The sequence below is a fragment of the Lonchura striata genome, chromosome 33 (genome assembly GCF_046129695.1).
Source record: "Lonchura striata isolate bLonStr1 chromosome 33, bLonStr1.mat, whole genome shotgun sequence".
Taxonomy (NCBI): Eukaryota; Metazoa; Chordata; class Aves; order Passeriformes; family Estrildidae; genus Lonchura; species Lonchura striata.
This window is the reverse complement of record NC_134635.1, coordinates 3,284,063-3,305,322: the sequence shown is the minus strand read 5'-3', so window position 1 is coordinate 3,305,322 and position 21,260 is coordinate 3,284,063. Positions and strand designations below refer to the sequence as shown.

Here is a 21,260-nt window from a genome sequence, read left to right as displayed (position 1 = left end):
ACGCTCTGCGGACCAAAACCCCTCGGGCACGGCCGGGCTCCGCAGCTCGGGAGCCTCGTGCCAGCTTGGGAACCAGCTCTGCCTCGTCCCTGCCCTTGCTGAGCATCGCCACGGGGCTCCTGCTGCCCCGCTCCTAGAGACTCGCCCGGGGCTGCTGCTCCTGCTCGCCCGGCTGTGCCCAGGGCCAGCCCACGGCAAGCCCTTGGCCACGGCCCTGCTCTCGTGCCCAGCCCCTCCTGCCCTCCCCCTGCAATAAAAGCTCTCTTGCATTGCAATGTTGACTCCTGGTTTTCCTTCTTCCCCCCTTTTCCCGCGGCCCCAATCTCCCGGCTGCCTGCTGGGCTCTGCAATCGCCCTGGGCAGTGCCCCGGAGCCCGGGCACAGCTGGCTCCGGGTGTCCCAGCTGGGCAGGTCAGAGCCCGCTGCCTCTGGGCAGCGCATCCCCCCAGCTCCCCGTGCTCTCCCAGCAGCAGCAGCCTCAGGACATCCCCAAAGCCCTCGTGGTGATGAAAAAGGACCACGAGGCTCCTGCAGAAACTCTTCCCAATGCTCAGCCAAAGTGCCAAAGCTGACACCACCTCTGGGACTGGGCTGTCAGACTTGAGACGGTCACACCACTGAGCAACACACCCCATCTTCAGAGTGCTTCAAACCCAGTTTTATTATAGCATGGATGATTTTATACATTCTTACAAAACTCATACATTTACACTTTACTCTTTGGCTGGGAAAGACAAGCGAATTTCTCACTAGAAGACACAGCTGCAGGTTTCCCTTATTTCTCCTTCTTGGTTTTACTGTCCATGACCTCGGTAGGAAATTCTTTCAGACGGGAACATGGATCCTCTTCTCAAACTTTTCTCTAGATCACAGGAATCGCTGTAAAAACTTTCTTGCACTGGGCTGGAGTTCCTCGGGCACATGGGGAGGTGCAGGGAAATGCAGGATGAGCGCGACACGTCCCAGGTGTTCTGGCCTGTCCGCCTTGAAGTGATGGCAGCAGGGAAGGGAGGAGACAGACCCGAGCAGATCTTGCCCCGTGTCCTCTCCACACCATGGAAAGACCCCAGGGTTCAATCCCGCGGAGCTCTTGGAGCAGGAGCTTGGAGTTCCCACCCCCACGAGCCCCCTTCCTTTGTCTATTGATGTGTCTGAAAGTTTCTTCCTCAGGTCAAATAAACACCACAATTTCCCTGGGTCTGGGATTCCACATTTGGTTATGTTCACATGGATCACTTTTAGGCAATATTATTCCATGTTCTGTCCATCTTAGGCAATAGTTCCCATGTATATGATATTTCCAATCTAATAAATATATTTTAATGTTGGCCATGTAATTCTGTGTTACCAGGGCCGTCAATGCCCACGCCAGTTTGCCCCATTGGCCCGGGGCTGTGGGAAGTTCTGCTGCGGCTCTGGGCAGAGCCGTGTCCCTGGCGAGGGGTGGGCGAGGCCGGGGGTGCCCGGAGGGGTCCCGCAGCCGCCGCGGGGGCGCGGCGGGGCCGGCAGCGCTGCGAGGAGCCGCGGGGGAATGGCCGGGAGCAGCGGGAGCAGGAGGCGGTGGCGGGGCGGGGATGTCGGAGGGATGCGGGGGCAGCGGGAGCGGTGCCGGGGCTGTTCTCGCTCTCCCAGCGGAGCCCCGAGCGGGGCCGGCTCCCTCGCGGGCTCCGCTCACCCCCGGGCAGTCCCGGCGCCCCGGGGCTCCGGGGCCCTCGGGCGGCGTCCCACGGGCAGGGGGCTGGCGGTGGGGCCCGGGGCTGCTGTGGGGCTGCCGAGAGGAGCCCGGAGCGGGCAGGAGCCGGGCAGGGACACGGAGAGGCCCCGGCGCAGGGCCGGGCGGGCTCCGGGTCGGGGGTCTCTGCTGCGGGGCTGGGCTGCCCCAGGACGGGCAGGAGGAGCCCGGGCAGTGCCGGGGCTCCTCGTGTGCCGTGTCCGAGCGGGGCCGGCCGGAGCCCGCTGGGGAACGGCCCGGGCTGGGAACGGGTGCGGAGCAAAGAGCAGTCGGGAGCCGGAGAGCCTTGCAATGCGAGCCAGCTTTTATTGCCGTGCGGGGCAGGGGCGTCGGCAGCGGAGCGGGGCCCGGGCCGGGGGCTCCCCGCGTGTCCCGGCCGCGGGCAGAGCGGCAGCCGAGCTGGGGCCGTGCCGGGAGCGCGCAGCGATCGCTGCGGGATCCGAGCGCGGCTGGAAGGCGGCGGGGCGAGCCGGGGGATGTCTGTCGGTCTGTCCTTCAGTCGGTCCTCATCGAGCGGGGATGGGCCGGGGGCGTTGCTGGAGCTCTCCCGGCTCTGGGCAGGGCTGGAGCTTAGCAGGGCCCGCAGCCTCTGGAGCCGCCGCAGCTGCCTCCAAAACCTCCAAATCCCCCAGAACCTCCGAATCCCCCAAAACCTCCAAATCCCCCAAAGCCCCCGGAGCCGCCGGAGCCCCCACGGCGTCCGGAGGAGCCGCCGAAGCCGCCTCCGACGTAGGGAGCTCCGGCCGAGCCCACGGCGCTCTGCTGCGGGAAGGAGCTGAGGATGGGCCCGGGGAAGGTGACCACCGAGGCCGGGGGCTGGATGACCACCGTGGAGTCGGGGCACTGCCGCACGCAGGGCTGGTTGCAGGTGTCAGCCAGAGGGGCCGGGGAGGCCACGCCGCAGCTGGGGATTCCGCAAGACATCCTGGAGACTGGTAAAGGCTTCTGGAAAACACCCGGGAAAGAGGCAAAGGTGTGAGGGAGGAGTTGTGCTGAGAGAGATCCCCAAGAGCCTTCGCAGAGCTGCACTTACCCGGGTGATGAGAGGAGTCAAGTGCAGGAGTGTGGATGGAGCTGTGCAAGGAGCTCGGGCCTTTTATACAGCCCAGAGAGCCTGGGGCTTCAGGAAAGGGGGTGCGGGCAGACCCCCCCTCCAGTAATTATGCATTCACGCTGAGAAACTTCATAAATTGAGGGGACGCGGACAAATTCTGTCATCCCCCCATTGTGGACATTGGTGTGAACATGAGTGGACAAGAGAGAGGCGCTTGCAGGGACGGCCGTGGCCCATCATTACGTGACAGGCACGGTGCTGCTGGAGCTCAGACAACCAATAAACCCTGCTCTGTCCCTAATCCCTCACTTTGCTTACAGGGAACAATTCCCGGCATCTTGCAGCAGCTTGGAAACGCTGCCCCAGCCATCACCCCTATCATTACCACCCTTTTACGGGCTGGTAAACAGAGGCAGCAGCAGCTTGGGTGAAGGAGAAGCGACTCTCGGGGTGTCTCCCTAATCCCACCCACTGCCAGTGCCAGCAGAAATGTTCATTACACGGTTTTGGTGTCCCCGGACACGTCAGTGAATTGCCGCTCTGAGGTACTGCAGGACATTGGGGTTTCCATGTCCCAGTCTCCCCTGATGGTCGCGCAAAGAGCAGAGGGGGCAGAGCCCATGGTGGGCAGCCCCCAGACCCCCAGGGAAGGGGGAGAGCGGCGGGACAGAGCCCGGGAGAGCCGTGACAGAGGGGACAGCACGGCCGGGCCGAAGGGCAGCGGCGGGGCCGGGTCCCTGCGGCTCCTCCCGCCCGGCTCTGCCCGCGGGTCCTGGCCGAGCCCTCCTGGAGGGGTTGCACTGCCCAGCTGGCCCCGAGGGATGCCCAGGGGCTGTTCCCGAGCCCCCAGAGCCAGGCTGGCCCTGGCCTGGCCCAGGACAGGCCCAGCTGGGCACGGCCGGCTCAAGGGCATGACCACAGTGGGGTACAGGCTGGCGGGGCTGGGCACAGCCGTGTCCCAAAGGATTCTCAGGATTCTTTGTCAGCAAAGTGAGGGATTAGGTGCAGAGCAGGGTTTATTGGGGCTGTGAGCTGAGCTCCAGCAGCACCATGCCTGTCACGTAATGACGGGCCATGACTGTTCCTCTCATCGGTCCAGACACGTTTGAACACCAATATCTGCAAAAAGGGGATGACAAAGAACTACCCCCCCCCCCCATCATTAGCTGTGTAATTTTACTTGTCTGCTTGAATTCCTAATTACTCGGTTTTGCCCCCACCCCCTGACGGTGCCCCAGGCACTCTGGGGTGTATAAAAGGTCCGAGGGCTCCACAGGGCTCCATCCAGCTCTCCCCACTTGACTCTGCTCATTGATCGCTGTGGTGAGTCCGAGCCTTCCCTGCGTCCTCCCTCGCTCCTCTCTCCTTCCCAGGGAACCTTTGCCGCATATTTCCCGAGGGGTCTCTGTGCCCGCGCTGCCGCGGCTGTGCCAGGGCAGGCTTGGGGGGCTCGGGGTTCCACCATGGGCTCCAGGCCTCGGGAGCCTGGCGCTTTGGGTGAGGGAGTTTTCCTTCATTGCCACAGGCAGCCGGGCATTGCAGGAGCCGTGCCAGCCGTGCCAGGGCTTTCCTGGGAAGGCCAGGGATGATCCTGAGCCAGTCCTGGGCCACGGGGAGTGGGTGGGAGAGAGCAGTGGGGTTTGGACCGAGTCCTCAGCGTGAGCCGTGGCTGTGCCTTGTCTTGCAGCTCTGCCAGCCGAGCCGAAGGATGTCCTGCTCCAGCCTGTGCGTCCCCAGCTGCGGGGTGGCCACCCCGGCCCCCGTGGCTGACACCACCAACGAGCCCTGCGTGCGGCAGTGCCCCGACTCCACGGTGGTCATCCAGCCCCCGGCCTCGGTGGTCACCTTCCCCGGGCCCATCCTCAGCTCCTTCCCACAGCAGAGCGCCGTGGGCTCGGCCGGAGCTCCCTACGTGGGAGCCGGCTCCGGGGGCGCCTTTGGCAGCCGTGGGGGCTACGGGGCCCTCGGGGGCTACGGGGGCTTTGGGGGCTACGGAGGTTTTGGGGGTTACGGCGGCTTTGGGGGTTTCGGGGGCTCTGGGATCTGTGGCCGCGGTTCCAGGTCCCTGGGGGGCTCCTGTGGGCCCTGCTAAAGCCCGAATCCCGGCGGGGTTCAGCGCTGCCCCTGCCCGCGGGCTCCTCCAGCTGCCCCCGCTGCCCCGTGCCACCGGGGCCGGGCTGGAGCTGCCGCCGCTGCTCGGGGCCGGCCCGGCAGCCCCGGGAGCTGCAGCGTCCCCGGCACTGCCCGGTGCCCCTGCGGAGCCTCGGCCGGCGCCTTCGGGGCTCCCCGCGCTGCCCCCAAAAGCTGTCCCCTCTCTGCCAGCCCCGCCAGCCGTGCCGAGCCCGGGCTGAGGCTCTGCCCTGCTCTGCCCCGCTCCGAGCCCCCAGCTCGCCCTGGGCAGGGGCAACCTCTGCACCACAGCCCTGGGCTGGGCCTCGCCGCTGCCTTGGGATTGTCGTGTTTCCAACGCCTTGTTGCTGGTTTGTCTCTCGCTGACACCGCCTGTGGCCTTTGCATCCACAATAAAGAATCTGCATTGCTGCAATCGCTTGGATTTTGCTTGGTTTTTATGGGTTTGCTCCCCTGATTGTCCCTGTTGAGCTGGGATATCTCCACGGGATCTCAGAATCATTCAGGTTTTAAAATCTTCCGAGTTCATCCAGTTTTTGACCCATCACCCAGCCCAGGGCTCCGAGTGCCATTTCCACTTGTGCCTTGAGCAATTCCAGGGGTGGGGACTCCAAACCTCCCTGGGCAGCCCCTTCCAGTCCTGACCACCCTTCCCTAAGAAATTCTTCCCCAGATGAAGCTCAAAGCCCAATATCCATCAATGGCTCATTAATGAACAGGGCCTGTGTTTTTTGAGAGCACACATAGGATGAAATTGAGTTATCCCTATTCTAAGGAACAGGCTTGAAGGGAAAAGTATAAAGTACTTTATTTCTTCTTTTGTGGTCCTTCAGCAAAATTTACAATATCTTCACTTTTCCCCACAGTAGATTATTTTGGCAGTTCAAAGCACCTCACAGACGCCCATAACTGTTTTATGTATTTATAAACTGTTATTAATCTATTTAAAACACAATTCTCTTCTCAGCTGCTTCATTATTGAAAAAGAGTCACTCCAAAGGTACGAGTTGAGGCAGTTCAATTTTTGCTTTAGTCAGAATTTATTTTATACCTTTCAAACTTTCCACTCAATTGTGGCTCCACACGAACAGCCACGACAATGAACTGCTTTTTCTCCTCATCCTCCAAATCTGGATTTATTTCTAGTTTTATCCTTAGACTTCCTGGAGTGAACAAAATACAAGTTAAATACAAAATACATGCTAAAATTCCATGATGTATTTTAACTCTTTCTTTAACCGGACCCTTGTTAAACTAGCTAAATCCGTCTGTAGGGCTGAGACAGCAGAATTTATTTTATTCTCACGTGGTCTCACTGGTGCACCCTGAGACACATAAAGCTTTCCAGTTTTTATTCGGGAATTTGTCTATAACTCCCGGGACTTTATTGATTAGAGTTAGAGAAATAAAATTGAAATTATGACCACTTGCAGCTGAATTTAGAGGATACAGCTCGAACAGCAACTTGAGCTGGGCTTCTGAATGGATAAATTCCACAAAATTCACCTTAGGAAAGCTCCAGCCCGAAATTTACTGGGAATACAAGCCCCAGTTTTACTGGGAAAGGTTTTCCATGGGTTTTGCGCTCATATTTTGCGCTGAGCCCAATCCAGCTCTGTTCCCTTGGCAGGACTGTGCCCGGAGACGTCTCCAGAGGTCCCTCCCCACCCCAATTTTGGGATTCGGGGATGCCGGGATTGCCTCTGCCTGTTCAAAGGGCGGCAATTACGCTCACAATGACGGTTCGAGGGTTTAATTGAGCTTTCCAAGCTCTTTTGTGCCCAGACTCTGAGACACCTCGGTGATGAATAATTGGAGCCGCTCCTCCTCCCCAGGACGCGGTGGAAAATCTGGGAACTTCACACTTCCATTGTCATTCCAACAGAGCCTGGAGTGGAGGGAAAGTCACATTTTCTGCCCTGGAAAGTGGCATTTTCCGCTCTGAAAACTGAATTTTTCTGTTGTGTAACAGATCGGGTCTCTCCATCCGGAAAGATGGGAAAATCACAGGCAGGGCGAGCACAAAAGCACGGCAGAAAAAGGGGATTTCCCCTCAATTTCTGGTGTTATCCCCAAAATTCAATTAATTACCAGCTGGTCCGTGCCTCAGTCATTCACAGCTGCTGTTGTGTCTAATGCCTGCACACCCGCTGGGACGCGAAAACAAATTTAAAGGAATATTTCCAAATATTGCCTAGGAAATTCGGGATTTGGAGCTCATTTTCTGAGGTTCGACTGCGTCGCTCTTGGTTTGCACAATGCGTGCGCGGGTCCAGCTGTGTGACCCCGTAAAACATCGAGCTGCTGACAAAATTCTGTGTCCGGGAAAAGCAGAAAGCCAGAAAAAGCAAACCAGGGCCATTTCATGATGCTACAGCGTTTTTAATAGGAGTAAAGCTCACAATCACAATCTAAAATAGCACAGAGAGCAGAAAGAATTCAGGGATTTATGTGCAGGAAATCCCCCGGTTTCATTGGTACAACTTTAGCTGTGGATTTTCTGTTTTCAGAGTTTTCCACTTGTTTCCAGCCCAACGAAACGGAGCTGATTGGATGATTTTGGGATATTTTTTTTTTTTTTTTTTTTTTTTTTTTTTTTTTTTTTTTTTTTTGTCACAGTTTCAAAGGCAGTTAAGTCAAAAATTCATCCCTAGGACAAGCACGCTCCAGGTTTCACTAAACGGAGATGGGAAAGAGCTATAAAATAAATATTAAACTCAAGTTTCCTTTACACCACCAAACACAGGGACGGCTAAGAGACACAGCAGAAAAAAAAAAAGGGCGGAAAAGAGTTTTGGAGGTGTGGGGAGTAAAGCTGGTGTTGGAGAGGAGCGGAGCTGTCAGCACAGCCAGACGAGGCTCCCGCTCCTCGGCACAAACCAAAACCTCATCCCGAAAGACTGACAAGGAACAGCCAAAAAAAGCCAATTAATCAGAGTTACAGCAGGCATGGACGGGATCCCAAACCCTCAGCGACCCGCAGCCGCCGCCGCAGCTGAGCCGGAGCAAAATCCACCCGGGAGCAAAATCCACCCGGGAGCAAAATCCATCCCGGAGCCGTCCGGGCGGGTCTGGGGGCTCCTCCCGGCCGGGCTGCGCTCAGCACTGGTAGCAGGGGTAGCAGCTGCCGTAGGAGTATCTCTGGAAGTAGCGCGAGGAGTAGGGGGAGCAGTAGCGGGCGCTGAAGGTCGGGCAGTAGTCGCGGTAGCCACAGAGCCTCCCGTAGTAGCCCTGGTAGCCGCAGGGGCTGCCGCAGTCGTAGCTGCGGGAGCTGTAGACGGTCCCGTAGCTGCAGGGGGAGTAGCAGGAATCCTCACACTGCCGCTGGTAGCAGAAAGTCATCTTGGGGCTGGAGGGAGCCGAGGAAGGGCTGCAAGGCAGGGAAAGCCCATGAGGTGAGTCCCGACAGTGAGTAAACCCCGAGTAAGCGCTGCAGGGAAGTGAGAGGCAGCAAGCCACTGCCCGGTGCCCTCATCCATCGCTCCATCCCGAATTTAGGGCCAGTTCTCCCCCCCAATCCTCCATCCCCAGCCTTCCCACACAGCGCGGCTGAAAATGGGGCTGTGAACAGCGACCCTGAGGCAAAGCAGGGCTGGAAAATCCTCAGAGCTGCGCGGAGAGAACGACCCGAGGGGAAAAGGGGATCCGTGCAGGACTGAGGCTGTTTCAAACGCTCAGACATTCAAAATCCATGGGGGGGAAGATTGTTTTGCACGGGGGTTGCCCCTAAATCACCACCTCAATTCTTGGCTGCAGCATTTGTAGATTAGCAGTATTAAAAAAAAAAAAAAAAAAAAAGGAGGGGGAACAGTCCCAAATCCGTCCCTTCGTCATCCACTGGGATTTCCCAAATCTGCTGCCACTTACCCTGGGCCGCAAGGAGGAGAAGGCCGGAGCAGGGAATGGTTTCTCCGCAGGGATGCGGGGCTTTTATGGAGCTGCCGCTGCCGCCCCGCGCACCCCACCCGCGTCCGGCTCAGCCCCAGTTCCCGGCCCCTTTTCCTCCCCTCATCGATCCCCCGATGCTCCCCGGGGTCCAGCACCGTCACCGGGAGGCTCCGCCCGTCACGGCCCTTTCATCCCAAAACCACTCAGCGCAATTAAGCCTCGCCATCATCGCGCTGAATTTGCGCTTTTGGGGACAGCGGCGACTCCTCGGGATCAGCAAAGCCCCGCGGAATTCCGAACGCGGCAGCTTTGGGAGGCTGAATGTGCTTGGCTGTGCTTTTTCCCCCCGGAATAGTCGTGGAAGGAACGCACAGCCTGTGTTTTTTATGAATTTCATCACTCCTAATGACACGTGGGGCATCCCTGCCAACATTTCCTGCGATTTCCAAGGGGCACGGAGCGGCTCTTTGATTTGGAGCTGCCGTGCCTGCGGATATTATTGATTCAGCCGGATAGTATTGATTCAGCCAGAAAATTGGCCTGCAAGCATTGAAATGGCACGTCCAGGAGGTATTTTTAGAGGGGGGAAAAATCTCCTTGAGACCCAATTCCGAAGCTATAAATTACAATTTTAATAAAGCCAGGAAACAGGACACCCCAATCCACGTTTTTGCAGCGGGTGTTACATAACAGTGGGGCGTAGCAAAGTGCTGTTAATATTGAAATAATAAATCTCTTTGTGCCCGAAAATATTTAATAAGTGTTAATGAAAGCTTTGATATTCCAAATTTAGAGAAAGGCCCAGAACTCCTGACGTGCTGCCTGTCATTATCCTCCCTTGGGATGGGAGTAAACAGCAAAACAGGGTTTGGAGGTGAAGGTCACCCCAGCATTATTCACCTTCATTAGGGTGAATTAAACACCTCAACTATATGAAGAAGAATTTACATTAAACTGTATTTGGAATTTGTGGGGTTTCTCGGGAAAACTGAGGTCGTTATAGAGATAAATCCCTGTTTTTTTTACTCTTTGCCCTTGTCAGGAACCCCCGAGCGAATCGTTTTCTGATCCAAGGGAAAACAAACACCAAGCAGATCTTTTTGGAGCCAGAGAAATTCTCTTTGGGATGGCTCTGCAGGAAATTCAGTTCTCGAGTGGATTTCATAAAACACTCCCGGTGATTTCAAATACCATAAAATAAACTTGGATATTTCAAATATGGTTATTTCTGCCTGAAATAATTTAGATTTGATGGGGGTTTCTATCTGCTCTAAGCTTCATTTAAGTCAATGATGTCTGGTTTTATTCAAATGTATTTCCAGTCTTGCAAGGAAAAGGATCCCCATTTCTTTCTACAACTCTGGAGTTTGTCACAGTTGGGTCAAATTACTTCATAATCATTTTTAAAAATATAAATGAAAATAATATAAATATTCTGGCCTAAAAATGCGATTTTGAAATAGACCCAAACACTAAATGATTTCCGGGGATTTTAATTTTGAAAAATAATTTGAATTCTTTCTCCAGAGTCATTGCAGGTTTCACATATTAACATTTGTCCATTCATCCCAAATTAGGATTGCGAGCATCCATTAATTCAGCTCTCAATATCCTTCCTTCCTTTTCCTGCTACAACTCAGATTTCGCCACCCTCGCTCCCCGTTTGTAATTGAGCCGGGAATTCTGGAGATGAAAGGCAGGAGCAGCGCGAAGTCATCCTTGTGGCAGCCGGGAGCTGAGTAAGGATCCCGGAGCAGGAAAACAACCCCAGCCGCTGCGGGGATGACGTGCGGGGCGAGTTTGGGATGCGATGAGAAGCACTTGAAAGCATCGCAGGCTGGGGCAGATAAATGTATAAAAGGGAACCAAATCCAAGCTCGGCATTCGCTCCTCCAGCCTCGGCCTTGCTCAGCGTGGTAAGTCGGGCTTGAGGGGCTCTGCGGCTGGGTTGCTGCTGGGTTTTGTCCTGGCGGGGTAGAACTTGGAAATTGTGGCCGTGCAGTTTGGGATATTTGTTTAAAATGGGGTATTAACACATTATATATATATATATATGTGTGTGTGTGTGTGTGTCTGTGTGTGTGTGTGTGCGTGATATATATATATATATGTGTGTGTGTGTGTGTATGTATATATTTCATAAAAATATCTTTTATATATTTAAAATATATGTTTAATAACATTAATATATAAATATATATTTTATATATTTAAAATATATATTTCTTACATATATATGTATATATATATACATATATATGTATATATGTATGTGTGTGTATATATATATATATATATATATATATAATATAATATAACGGGGTTAATACCCTGTTTTTAACAAATACCCCGACTTCATGGCCATGAAACCATATATATATACATATATATATATGGGTTAATACCCCATTTTGTAATATGGGCTTATATAGATATAAAATTAAATTTTAATTTCTACATTTAGTATGCTATCAAGCGTAGAAATTTGGCTTATCTAGACACGGCCTATGAGAAATACTTTCTTTGAGGACATTATGGATTACTTCAGGATTTATTGCTAATTTATTGCTAATTAGCTGTGCCAGGGAGGTTGAGGCGGGACATCGGGGCAAGGCTCTTCCCGCAGAGGGTGGCCATGGGTGGAGAGGTTCCCTTGGGTTCATCCTTTCGGCTCTCCGTTTTCCGTCCTCCCGTGGAAATTCCTGCTCGATCCCTCTCCGAGCTCGCCTTTCAAACTGCAGGGAGCAGCCCTGGAAGGGCGGGGCGGCCCGAAATTCGGGATATTCCAGGGATCCCGCATCCCTGGAAGCGTTGAGACCCGTGGCTGCCCGTGGCACGGGATGAGCTCTAATCCTCCCAACCCAAACCATCCCCCAATCCTCCCATTCCCCTTTCCCTGCCTTGCAGCCCTTCCTCGGCTCCCTCCAGCCCCAAGATGACTTTCTGCTACCAGCGGCAGTGTGAGGATTCCTGCTACTCCCCCTGCAGCTACGGGACCGTCTACAGCTCCCGCAGCTACGACTGCGGCAGCCCCTGCGGCTACCAGGGCTACTACGGGAGGCTCTGTGGCTACCGCGACTACTGCCCGACCTTCAGCCCCCGCTACTGCTCCCCCTACTCCTCGCGCTACTTCCAGAGATACTCCTACGGCAGCTGCTACCCCTGCTACCAGTGCTGAGCGCAGCCCGGCCGGGAGGAGCCCCCAGACCCGCCCGGACGGCTCCGGGATGGATTTTGCTCCCGGGTGGATTTTGCTCCCGGGTGGATTTTGCTCCGGCTCAGCTGCGGCGGCGGCTGCGGGTCGCTGAGGGTTTGGGATCCCTTCCATGCCTGCTGTAACTCTGATTAATTGGCTTTTTTTGGCTGTTCCTTGTCAGTCTTTCGGGATGAGGTTTTGGTTTGTGCCGAGGAGCGGGAGCCTCGTCTGGCTGTGCTGACAGCTCCGCTCCTCTCCAACACCAGCTTTACTCCCCACACCTCTGCTCTGGAGAGTAGCTACTCCTCAGTGTATGATGGTGTGAACCTCCTGTGCTACTACCAGCTGTAACTTCTTGCTCTCATTAAAAGTTCTTGCATCACACCGCTGCCTTCTGTTGTGTCCTAATGTTCTTTTTAATATTATATTTGACTTTGTTAATTATTTATTTGGCACACATAGGAAATAGAAAATCAAGAAGAGTGACAGTTTCTCAGATCTGTGAATTTTAGCAGAATCTGAGGGGTCTGAGGGCGCACTGAGCACTTCAATTTCTGTCTGCTCCAAAATTCACATTTGCTACATCCTAACTCTGCTCCTCTTCCACCAGAACCATTCCTGTTTCCAAAGCACGAGCTGAAAAATGCGAAGATTTAGGAAAAACAAATCAGGAACTGAATCAGGCGACATTTCCAGCCCAAATTCAGCCCCATTTGTGGCTCCAGGATGTTCAGCCACACCGAATTCCAGAGTCCCTCTCTTTCCGCAGCTCCACCTCCCGCCCAGGCGGTCGAGAAGCGGCTTTGAGCAGCTCAGGAGGAGCTTGTGGAGGTCAGGGAGGGATTCCTGAGCTGAGGAGATCCCAGGAGATTCCAGGAGCTCCAGGGAGGGATTCCCGATCCCAGGAAAACCCCAGGAGATCCCAGGAGCTCCAGGGAGGGATTCCCGATCCCAGGAGATTCCAGGAGATTCCAGGGAGGGATTCCCAAGCCGAGGAGATCCCAGGAGATTCCAGGAGCTCCAGGGAGGGATTCCTGAGCTGAGGAGATGCCAGGAGAACCCCAGGTGCTCCAGGGACGGATTCCCGATCCCAGGAGATCCCAGGAGCTCCAGGGAGGGATTCCCAATCCTGGGAGCACCCCAGGAGCCCCAGGGAGGGATTCCCGATCCCAGGAAATTCCAGGAGCTCCGAGGAGAGATTCCCGAGCCGAGGAGATCCCAGGAGATCCCAGGAGCTCCAGGGAGGGATTCCCGAGCCGAGGAGATCCCAGGAGATTCCAGGAGCTCCAGGGAGGGATTCCCGAGCTGAGGAGATCCCAGGAGGTCCCAGGAGCTCCAGGGAGGGATTCCCAATCCTGGGAGCACCCCAGGAGCCCCAGGGAGGGATTCCCGATACCAGGAAATTCCAGGAGCTCCGAGGAGGGATTCACAAGCCGAGGAGATTCCCAGGAGATTCCAGGAGCTCCAGGGAGAGATTCCCAAGCCGAGGAGATCCCAGGAGATTCCAGGAGCTCCAGGGAGAGATTCCCGAGCCGAGGAGATCCCAGGAGATTCCAGGAGCTCCAGGGAGGGATTCCCGAGCTGAGGAGATCCCAGGAGGTCCCAGGAGCTCCAGGGAGGGATTCCCAATCCTGGGAGCACCCCAGGAGCCCCAGGGAGGGATTCCCGATCCCAGGAAATTCCAGGAGCTCCGAGGAGATCCCAGGAGATTCCAGGAGCTCCAGGGAGAGATTCCCGAGCCGAGGAGATCCCAGGAGATTCCAGGAGATCCCAGGGAGGGATTCCCGTGCTGAGGAGATCCCAGGAGATTCCTGGTGCTCCAGGGAGGGATTCCCAATCCTGGGAGCACCCCACGAGCCCCAGGGAGGGATTCCCGACCCGAGGAGATCCCAGGAGAACCCCAGGTGCTCCAGGGACGGATTCCCGATCCCAGGAGATCCCAGGAGCTCAGGGGAGGGATTCCCAATCCCAGGAAAACCCCAGGAGATCCCAGGAGCTCCAGGGACGGATTCCCGATCCCAGGAGATCCCAGGAGCTCCAGGGACGGATTCCCGAGCCGAGGAGATCCCGGGAGAGCCCCGGAATTCCGGCCTTTCCTTTTTCTGCGGGAGTTCAGATCTGATAAAACAGACTAAAAACGCAATTCAACGTTTCCCTCCGCTGGTCATGACGCGCAAATTCAGCAGCTGAAGGGATTCATTTCTTATTTAAATTTGCTCTGGTTTAGGCATGAAGTTGGTTTAGAAGTTTAAAAGGAGTTAAGGGTTGGTGGAGCAGAAAATGAACTTTCCCGTTGCAGAGTCTGAAAGCAATTGGAATTGATATGTATTTTAGGAATGTACTTTTCCAAAATGTTCAGACTTAAATTTTGTATAGAATATTAAAATAAAAGCCAAAACAAACAAACAAAAAAAAAACCAACAAAACCACAACCTGAAATTTCCTGGGGATGAGCAGGTTTTAACCCGTCCCATGAATCAGAGCCCTTCATTAAATGTCTCAATTTATTATTCCTTGGGAATTTCACTCAATCTTTCTCTAATTAACAAGAAGTGCTATAAATTAGGTTTCCACCTAATGACCGAACTCTTTCTTCAGTTCTTCCCTGTGTTTTTAGGCACAGAAGTGAATTCCTGTTTCTGCTCAATTTCACATTTTCAGCGTTTGGGACACGCAAATTTTGCATTAATTTGGATCATTGAAGGGCCTTTGGGAAATGTCCTGCATTTGCTGAACTTCCCAGGAGAATTCCTGGCCTTTCACTGTCCCTCAGCACTTTGGGAGGTGCTTTGGTCACTCGGAAATTATCTGACCAATGTAAACAGCAACAAAATTAAATTTATTTGCCCATGTCACACCTTCAATTAAAATAATTGGTTTCCTCTCCATCAGGGTCATTATTCTGTTGTCAGCTCAACCTGAAAACATAAAAAGCCACATTTTTTTTTTGTCTTAGAAATCTTTTTGGCTCCTCCTCAGCTTTAGTGATGAAATCCAGATTTCAAAACAGACAAGGGAATTTAACGAGGAGTTAAAATGATAAAATCATTTTGCAGCAGATCTTGTTAATGCCGATTTTCACCCTTCCCAGCACAAATCAAGAGGCTTTTTGAAAATTCAGCAAATACCTTCCTGTATGACCTTCTCCCGCAGTGAGCCACGCCTCATTTGCATATTAAATGAGGATAATGACAGACACTGGGGAAGTGCTGAGCCTCATCAGAATTTCTGGTATCAGCGCCGTCCCAAAACAGTCATTAGCATTTCCTTTGGCAATGTTTGGATTATTTAAACCCTCCCGGTTTAAAGAATTCCTCAAGGATCACAAGCAGAACGGGGAAGGGAGCCCCGGGGCCAAGGGAGGGTTTTCCTTATTTAAATTATTGATATTTATTTATAATTCCTGCCATCCCTTGGAGCAGAGTGACAGAGATCCTGCTGGAAAATGCCACCACAGCAGGTCAGGGAGCAATTCCTGCCTCAGGAAAATCCCTCCCGAGGGGAATGTCCAGCCCTTTGTGCTCTCCAGCCCACCCGAGGCAGGAAAATAATTTGACAATTTTAACTCCTGTGAGTTTTGGAGACCTGGATTTCATCCCTAAAGATGAGGAGGACACCAGAAGTTTTTTTAAGGCAAAAGAGAAGATCTTTGGCTCATTATTACGGACATGGAACCACGGAAGGGGTTGGGTTGGAAGGACCACATATCCCACTATCCCAGGTTGCTCCAAGCCGTGTCCACCCTGGCCTTGGACCCTTCCAGGGATGGGGAATCCATGGAATAACCTGACACCCCCACAGGGAACAATTCCTTCCCAAAATCCCACCCAAATTCCCCTCTGTCCCCCTGACCCCATTCCCTGTGTCCTGTCCCTGCAGTTCCTGAGGAAAAGTCCCTCTCCAGCTTCCCTGGAGCCCCTGCAGATCCTGGGGGGGCTCTGGGGTCTCCACAGACATTCTCAACATTCCCAACATCCCCAGCATTCCCAACATTCCCAGCCTGGATCCATCGGGGAGGGGCTCCGGTCCCTTTATCAACCTCGTGGTCTCCTCTGGACTCGCTCCAATGATTCCATGTCCATTTTACTTTGGGGACACCAGAACTGAGCTCAGCATTCCCGGTGGGATCCCACCAGAGAGAGCAGAGGGGGAGAAGCCCCGTCCTCACCCCCTGCCCATGGATGCAGCCCAGGACAGGGAGGGATTCTGGGCTGAGCTCACGCCGCCAGCTCATGCCCACGGATCTCATCATAAACCTTATAAATATCAGACACCTGAATGATATCACAAGACACAGCTCAAACGAGTTTTTCCAATCATTTCATCTGGGAAAAAAAATAGAAAAAAAACCCAAAACCCTCACATCATAAAAATTAACCACATTTCTCAGATGCTGCTTTAATTGATCCCATGCCTTGGCCTGCACATCTCCTAGGATAAATTATAGGCAGAAGAAACTAAAAGAATCAATGGAATGCCTGTCATTAATTGTGACGGACATCCCGGAGTGCTCAGGGTAATTCTCCTCCTCTTCCCGGCTGTTTTACGTCACCCCAAAATGTGCAGTGCCCACCTCCCTGGTGGGGCCACGAGGTAAAGAACCAATCCGTGGGCTCACAGCTGACCAGGAATTGGGGCTGGAGCTGTTCTGTGTAGCCTCCAGCCCCATTCCCAGATGTCCTCTGGGTGCTTTCCCAGAAATCCCTCTGTCCTGGAAAGCTTGGAGATGAAAGAATCTCCCCGGCTGTAATCACAGTGCTCAACCCCAGGAATTCCAAAATTGTCCTAAATGCGGAGGAAAACAATTATAGCAATTGGGCTGCTGATGTACTTCCCAAATTTGTCCCATGACTAAGGGGAGCTCTCGGGGAACTGCTCCAACCTCCACAATGGGAATATAAAAATGCTCCCCAGCCCGGTGCTCCTCACACGGCTCCTCTTGGTTTGCTCTTCCCACTGAACTCGGTAAGTCCAGATCCCCTTCTGGAGGATCCTTGAATCTGGGGGGAATCCTTTGCTCACGGGTGTTTTCTCCTGGATGTTTTCAATCTGGGGGACATCAACCCATGGACATTCCCATGTCTTTGGAATGATGGAAAGCTGAGTTAGAAGTTCTGGAGTTCTGGGTTTCTTTTTTTCCTGTGGTGACACCTGGAATTTTGAGGCCTGGGCAGAGTGGTTGTGCAAGGAGGAAATGGCTTTTTGTGGTAGGATGTTGCAATGGAGAACATGGAAAAGTCCCAGGAATTGTTTTTGTCCCTCTGGAGTCCCTGGGGCAGCTCTGAGCTGCAGGTTTTAAACCCTCTCTGTCCAGCAGAGTGTCCTTGCTAGAACTGGCACTGACAAAGCCGGTGTTGCCCAGGAGAAGGAATCGTTTATGTGCCAAGATTAAAACCAGACAGGGAGGCTGGAGACTTAATGAACTCCTTGAGTTGTGCATTTCCAAGAACTCCAGGAACGCTGGGAGGGATTCCAGTCAGACACCGGGACTCCTTCACTGAGATGGGATTTACCTCAGCCTGTCCCAGGAGCCTGGACATCATACACACACAAATCCCTTCTTCAGGGATTTTTTTTTTCTTGGAAAGGGTTTTCGGGATTTGGAAGGGAGGTTTGGAGTCCCCATCCCAAGGAAGGACTGGACGTGGCACTCGGAGCTCTGGGCTGGGGATTGGTGCAGGTTGGACTCGATCTTGGAGGTCTTTTCCAACCTCAATGATCTTGGGATGCTGGGGTTCTGGAATCCGGGGATCCTGGCGTTCTGGGATCCCAAGATCCTGGAATTCTGGAATCCTGAGGTTCTGGAATCCTGAAATTCAGGGTTTCTGGAATCCTGGGATTCTGGAATTCTGGGAATCTAGGACATGAAATTCCCCCACAAACCTGAGGGATTCCACCCAACCACACCTCGCTCACACCACGACTCTGCCCTTACAAACCCTTTTTTTCTCCCCCATTTTCTCCCGTCCTGTTCCAGGCTCACCTCCACCCCTGCACCCCACCATGTCCTGCTGCTACTCCCCGTGCTGCTACTCCCCGTGCTGCTACACCCTGTGCTGCTCCCCCTGCTACCGCACCTGCACCCGCACCTACAGCTGCACCCCGTCCATCTCCCGCATCCTGAGCTGCTACCGCCGCTCCTACGGCAGCTGCTGCACCTCCCGGCGCTGCACCACGCGCTACTGCTACCCCTCGTGCTGCTCCTACTCCTGCTGCTACCCCTGCTGCTGATCCCGGGGAAATCCCCACGAACGGACCCGCGCCCACGGAAGACGAACGGATGAGCCCGAAGTTGATGTTCGCACAAGTGTGGAGCCGCCACGGTGAAGTCACCACGAGTGGGGGCTTTGCTGTGCTCTGAAACCTCTTGGAATTTCTGGTTTTGTTGTTGTCTCTGTCTCCTTCTTCCTGCCTTTCTCAACTCTCCTGATATTCTGCATTTAAACCCTCCCACAGCCCCTTCAGCAACGGGAGGGGCGATCTGCAATTCATGTGAAACTTCTCAGAGTTGCTGCAATGGGGCTGGAGGACCTCTGTGAAATTAGATTTGGTGTCATCTGCATTTTCAATAAGCACTTCCAGCACGGCGCTGCAGCCCTGGGTGAGGGAGCGTTACGGCTGTCTCGCCTTTGATCTGCGTTTACGAGGACCTGAAGGATGAACAACACAACTTCAGCAAAAAGGAATCTTCTGGAGTGCAGTGACTCATCTCCCGGAGCTGCCTCCAGCATCCCAAAACTATAATCTTTCTGTATCCGTGCCAGCTCTTTTTCTTGTTCTATTAAATACTTTCTGCATTTGAAAAAAAACCTCTGGTGATCCAGTTGTTTTCTTGCCTGTGTCCTTGGTTTGGGTGGATATTCTGGGAGCTGTGGAATTCTGAAGGGATATTTTGGGCTCAAATCTGTGTCCAGCTCTGGGTCCCTCATGGCAAGGGGGCATTGAGGGGCTGGAGAATGTCCAGGGAAGGGAACGGGGCTGGAGTAGCTGGAAAAGGGAATGGAGAATCCTGAGGGATCTGGGGGGGTTCAGCTTGGTAAAAAAGGGGGATCCAGGGCAAATTTTGGGCTCTTCAGAGGGGAATTTGGTATATGATCCTAGGAAACGGGGACAGGACAAGAGGGAACAGCCTCAAGCTGTGCCAGGGGAGGCTCAGGTTGGACACAAGGAGAAATTTCCTCCTGGTCAGGTCTTGGAAGGGTCTGTCCAAGAGGAATGAGGACATTTCAATTGGTTTTTAGTCTTTGGAAGTATTTGTCTTTTTCCCCCCACTTTCTCCCCCTATTTTCTGGCTTTTAGACCTTGGATTTAGTGTGTTATTGCAACTGCACCCCTAAAAATGGATTTTATTCAGCTCAAATGGACTCTCTTCTGTTCTGTGTGGAAGACCAAGGGCGCAGTTTGAGTTTTCCAAGCCAATATGCACACAAGCAAAGCCACCACCATTTCTTCTTGTCCTGTCTCTGTTCCCTGGGATCAGATCCCAAAATTCCCCCTTGAAGAGCCTAAAATTCCCCTTGGAACCCCCTTTTCTCCAGGTTGAAACCCCCCCAGCTCCCTCAGGATTGTCCTTTTCCTTTTCCATCTGCTCCAGCTCCATTCTCTTATCTGGACACGCTCCTGCCCCTCCATGTCCACCTTGGCATGAGAGGCCCAGAACTGGACACAGGATTCAGGTCCAACCTCACCAGTGTTCCCTTTGACATCTCCAGTCCTTAAACTCACAAAGTTCATAATTTTGTCTCCCAATCCTTTTGCTGAGAAGGATTTATATTTGTGCAACCTCCACCCAGTTCCTGGAGTTCATTTAAATTTAAAATAAGCGTAAAAAAAGAGCAAACATGTTGCTGAGGCTTCCTCAGGATTTTGGATACCAAAGACTTCAAGCTCTTTGAGAAACTTAAATGACAAATAAACCCAGAAATGCTGAATTGATGCAGAAAAAAGCCTTTAATAGGAATGAAAGGTAGAGGTAACTTTAAAGGGATACAGAACGGAAAGACCGCACTCCCAAAGTCATATGACACCCACACACCCACATCATCCAGTCAGAGGGAACGTTTTGTACAGCACTGCCAAAAACACGGAGTTTGGTTTGCTCAGAGGATTGAGGAGAAGGTCTGGGCCGAGAGGAGACTCGGGGCAGCGGGATGAAGGCAAATCACCGCCAGCCCTCCAGCAGCAGCGCGGAGCTCTCGGAGCACCACGGCCGTGCCTCTAGTCCCCAAAACTCTGCCCACCCGCGGTCGCCGGCGCCGGACTCTTCATCAATCCCACCAAACCCGGGCTGGGTTTTGGAGTGGCTCCTTCTGCCTTTAGCAGCTGTAGCAGCCCCCCAAGCCGAACCTTTGGCCGTAGCGGTAGCCGAAGGGGTACCCGTAGCGGCCGGAGTAGTACCCGGGGTATCCATAGCAGTCCCCGGAGCCGAAGAAGCCCCGGTAGCCCCCATAGAGCCCCCCGGAGCTGTAGCAGTCCCCAGAGCCGAAGATGCCCCGGTAGCCGTACAAGTTGCCGTAGCCGTAGCGGTCCCCGCAGCCGTAGAGGCCGCGGGAGCCGTAGAGGCTCCCGTAGCCCCGGTAGCCACAGGGGCTCCCGCAGTCGTAGCCTCGGTAGCCGTAGAGACCCCCGTAGTAGCAGTCATCGTCACACTGGCCTTGGAGGAAAGTCATCTTTGGGAGATGGAGGTAAAATCTGCAACGGGGAGGAAAGGAGGAGTAGTAAATACTCCAAGGAGTAGTAGCAACCTGAGAGCCCAAAATCTTCCTCACCGGTCCCGTGAGAACAGAGCAGAGGAAAAATAATGACCTCAGCTCCTCCTTACGCCCCATTTGTATAATCTGCTCATCTACTCACTGCCTTTAAATCATTTTATATTCTATATTAATGTAGATTCAATATAGTCGTATTAAACTATTTCTGTATTCCTCAGACTGGCAGAACCCCTGATGGAATTAGTGGCCACAGATCAAAACCTTGCTGCTGCTTCAGGGTCTTTCCTGAGAGAATGTGGGTAGGAATTAGAAACCCTAACTTTCTTTTAGTATATCAGTTTTTCATGGAGCTCTGCATTCCTGACTCCATCAGGAAAGTGTTTCCAGAATTTTCCTGTGATAACACCCCTCAGGTTCTGGGTCCATCACTCTAAGGCCCATTTCAGAGCTTTCCACCCATTTAAATTTGCACCTGGAAATGCTGAGAGCCCACAGAAGAAACCATGGAGCATGGACACACATGAGAACCTCTGTGCAGCCAGACAGACC

General features: G+C 53.4%; 1 protein-coding gene and 1 long non-coding RNA gene across 2 annotated transcripts; one reads left to right on the top strand and one right to left on the bottom strand.

Moving 5' to 3' along the window:
* The first annotated feature begins 4,494 nt into the window (after positions 1 to 4,494).
* Positions 4,495 to 4,878, top strand: LOC110476792 (claw keratin-like). The gene has a single exon (XM_021542054.2). The coding sequence runs from the start codon at positions 4,495 to 4,497 to the stop codon at positions 4,876 to 4,878; it is 384 nt and encodes a 127-aa protein (XP_021397729.2).
* Positions 4,879 to 7,980: 3,102 nt separating this feature from the next.
* On the bottom strand, positions 7,981 to 9,020 carry LOC144247799 (uncharacterized). Its single transcript, XR_013341326.1, has 2 exons — positions 8,784 to 9,020; positions 7,981 to 8,286 (listed from the first exon to the last, which is right to left on the bottom strand). It is a non-coding gene; the product is annotated as an uncharacterized LOC144247799 (long non-coding RNA).
* Positions 9,021 to 21,260: the final 12,240 nt, after the last annotated feature.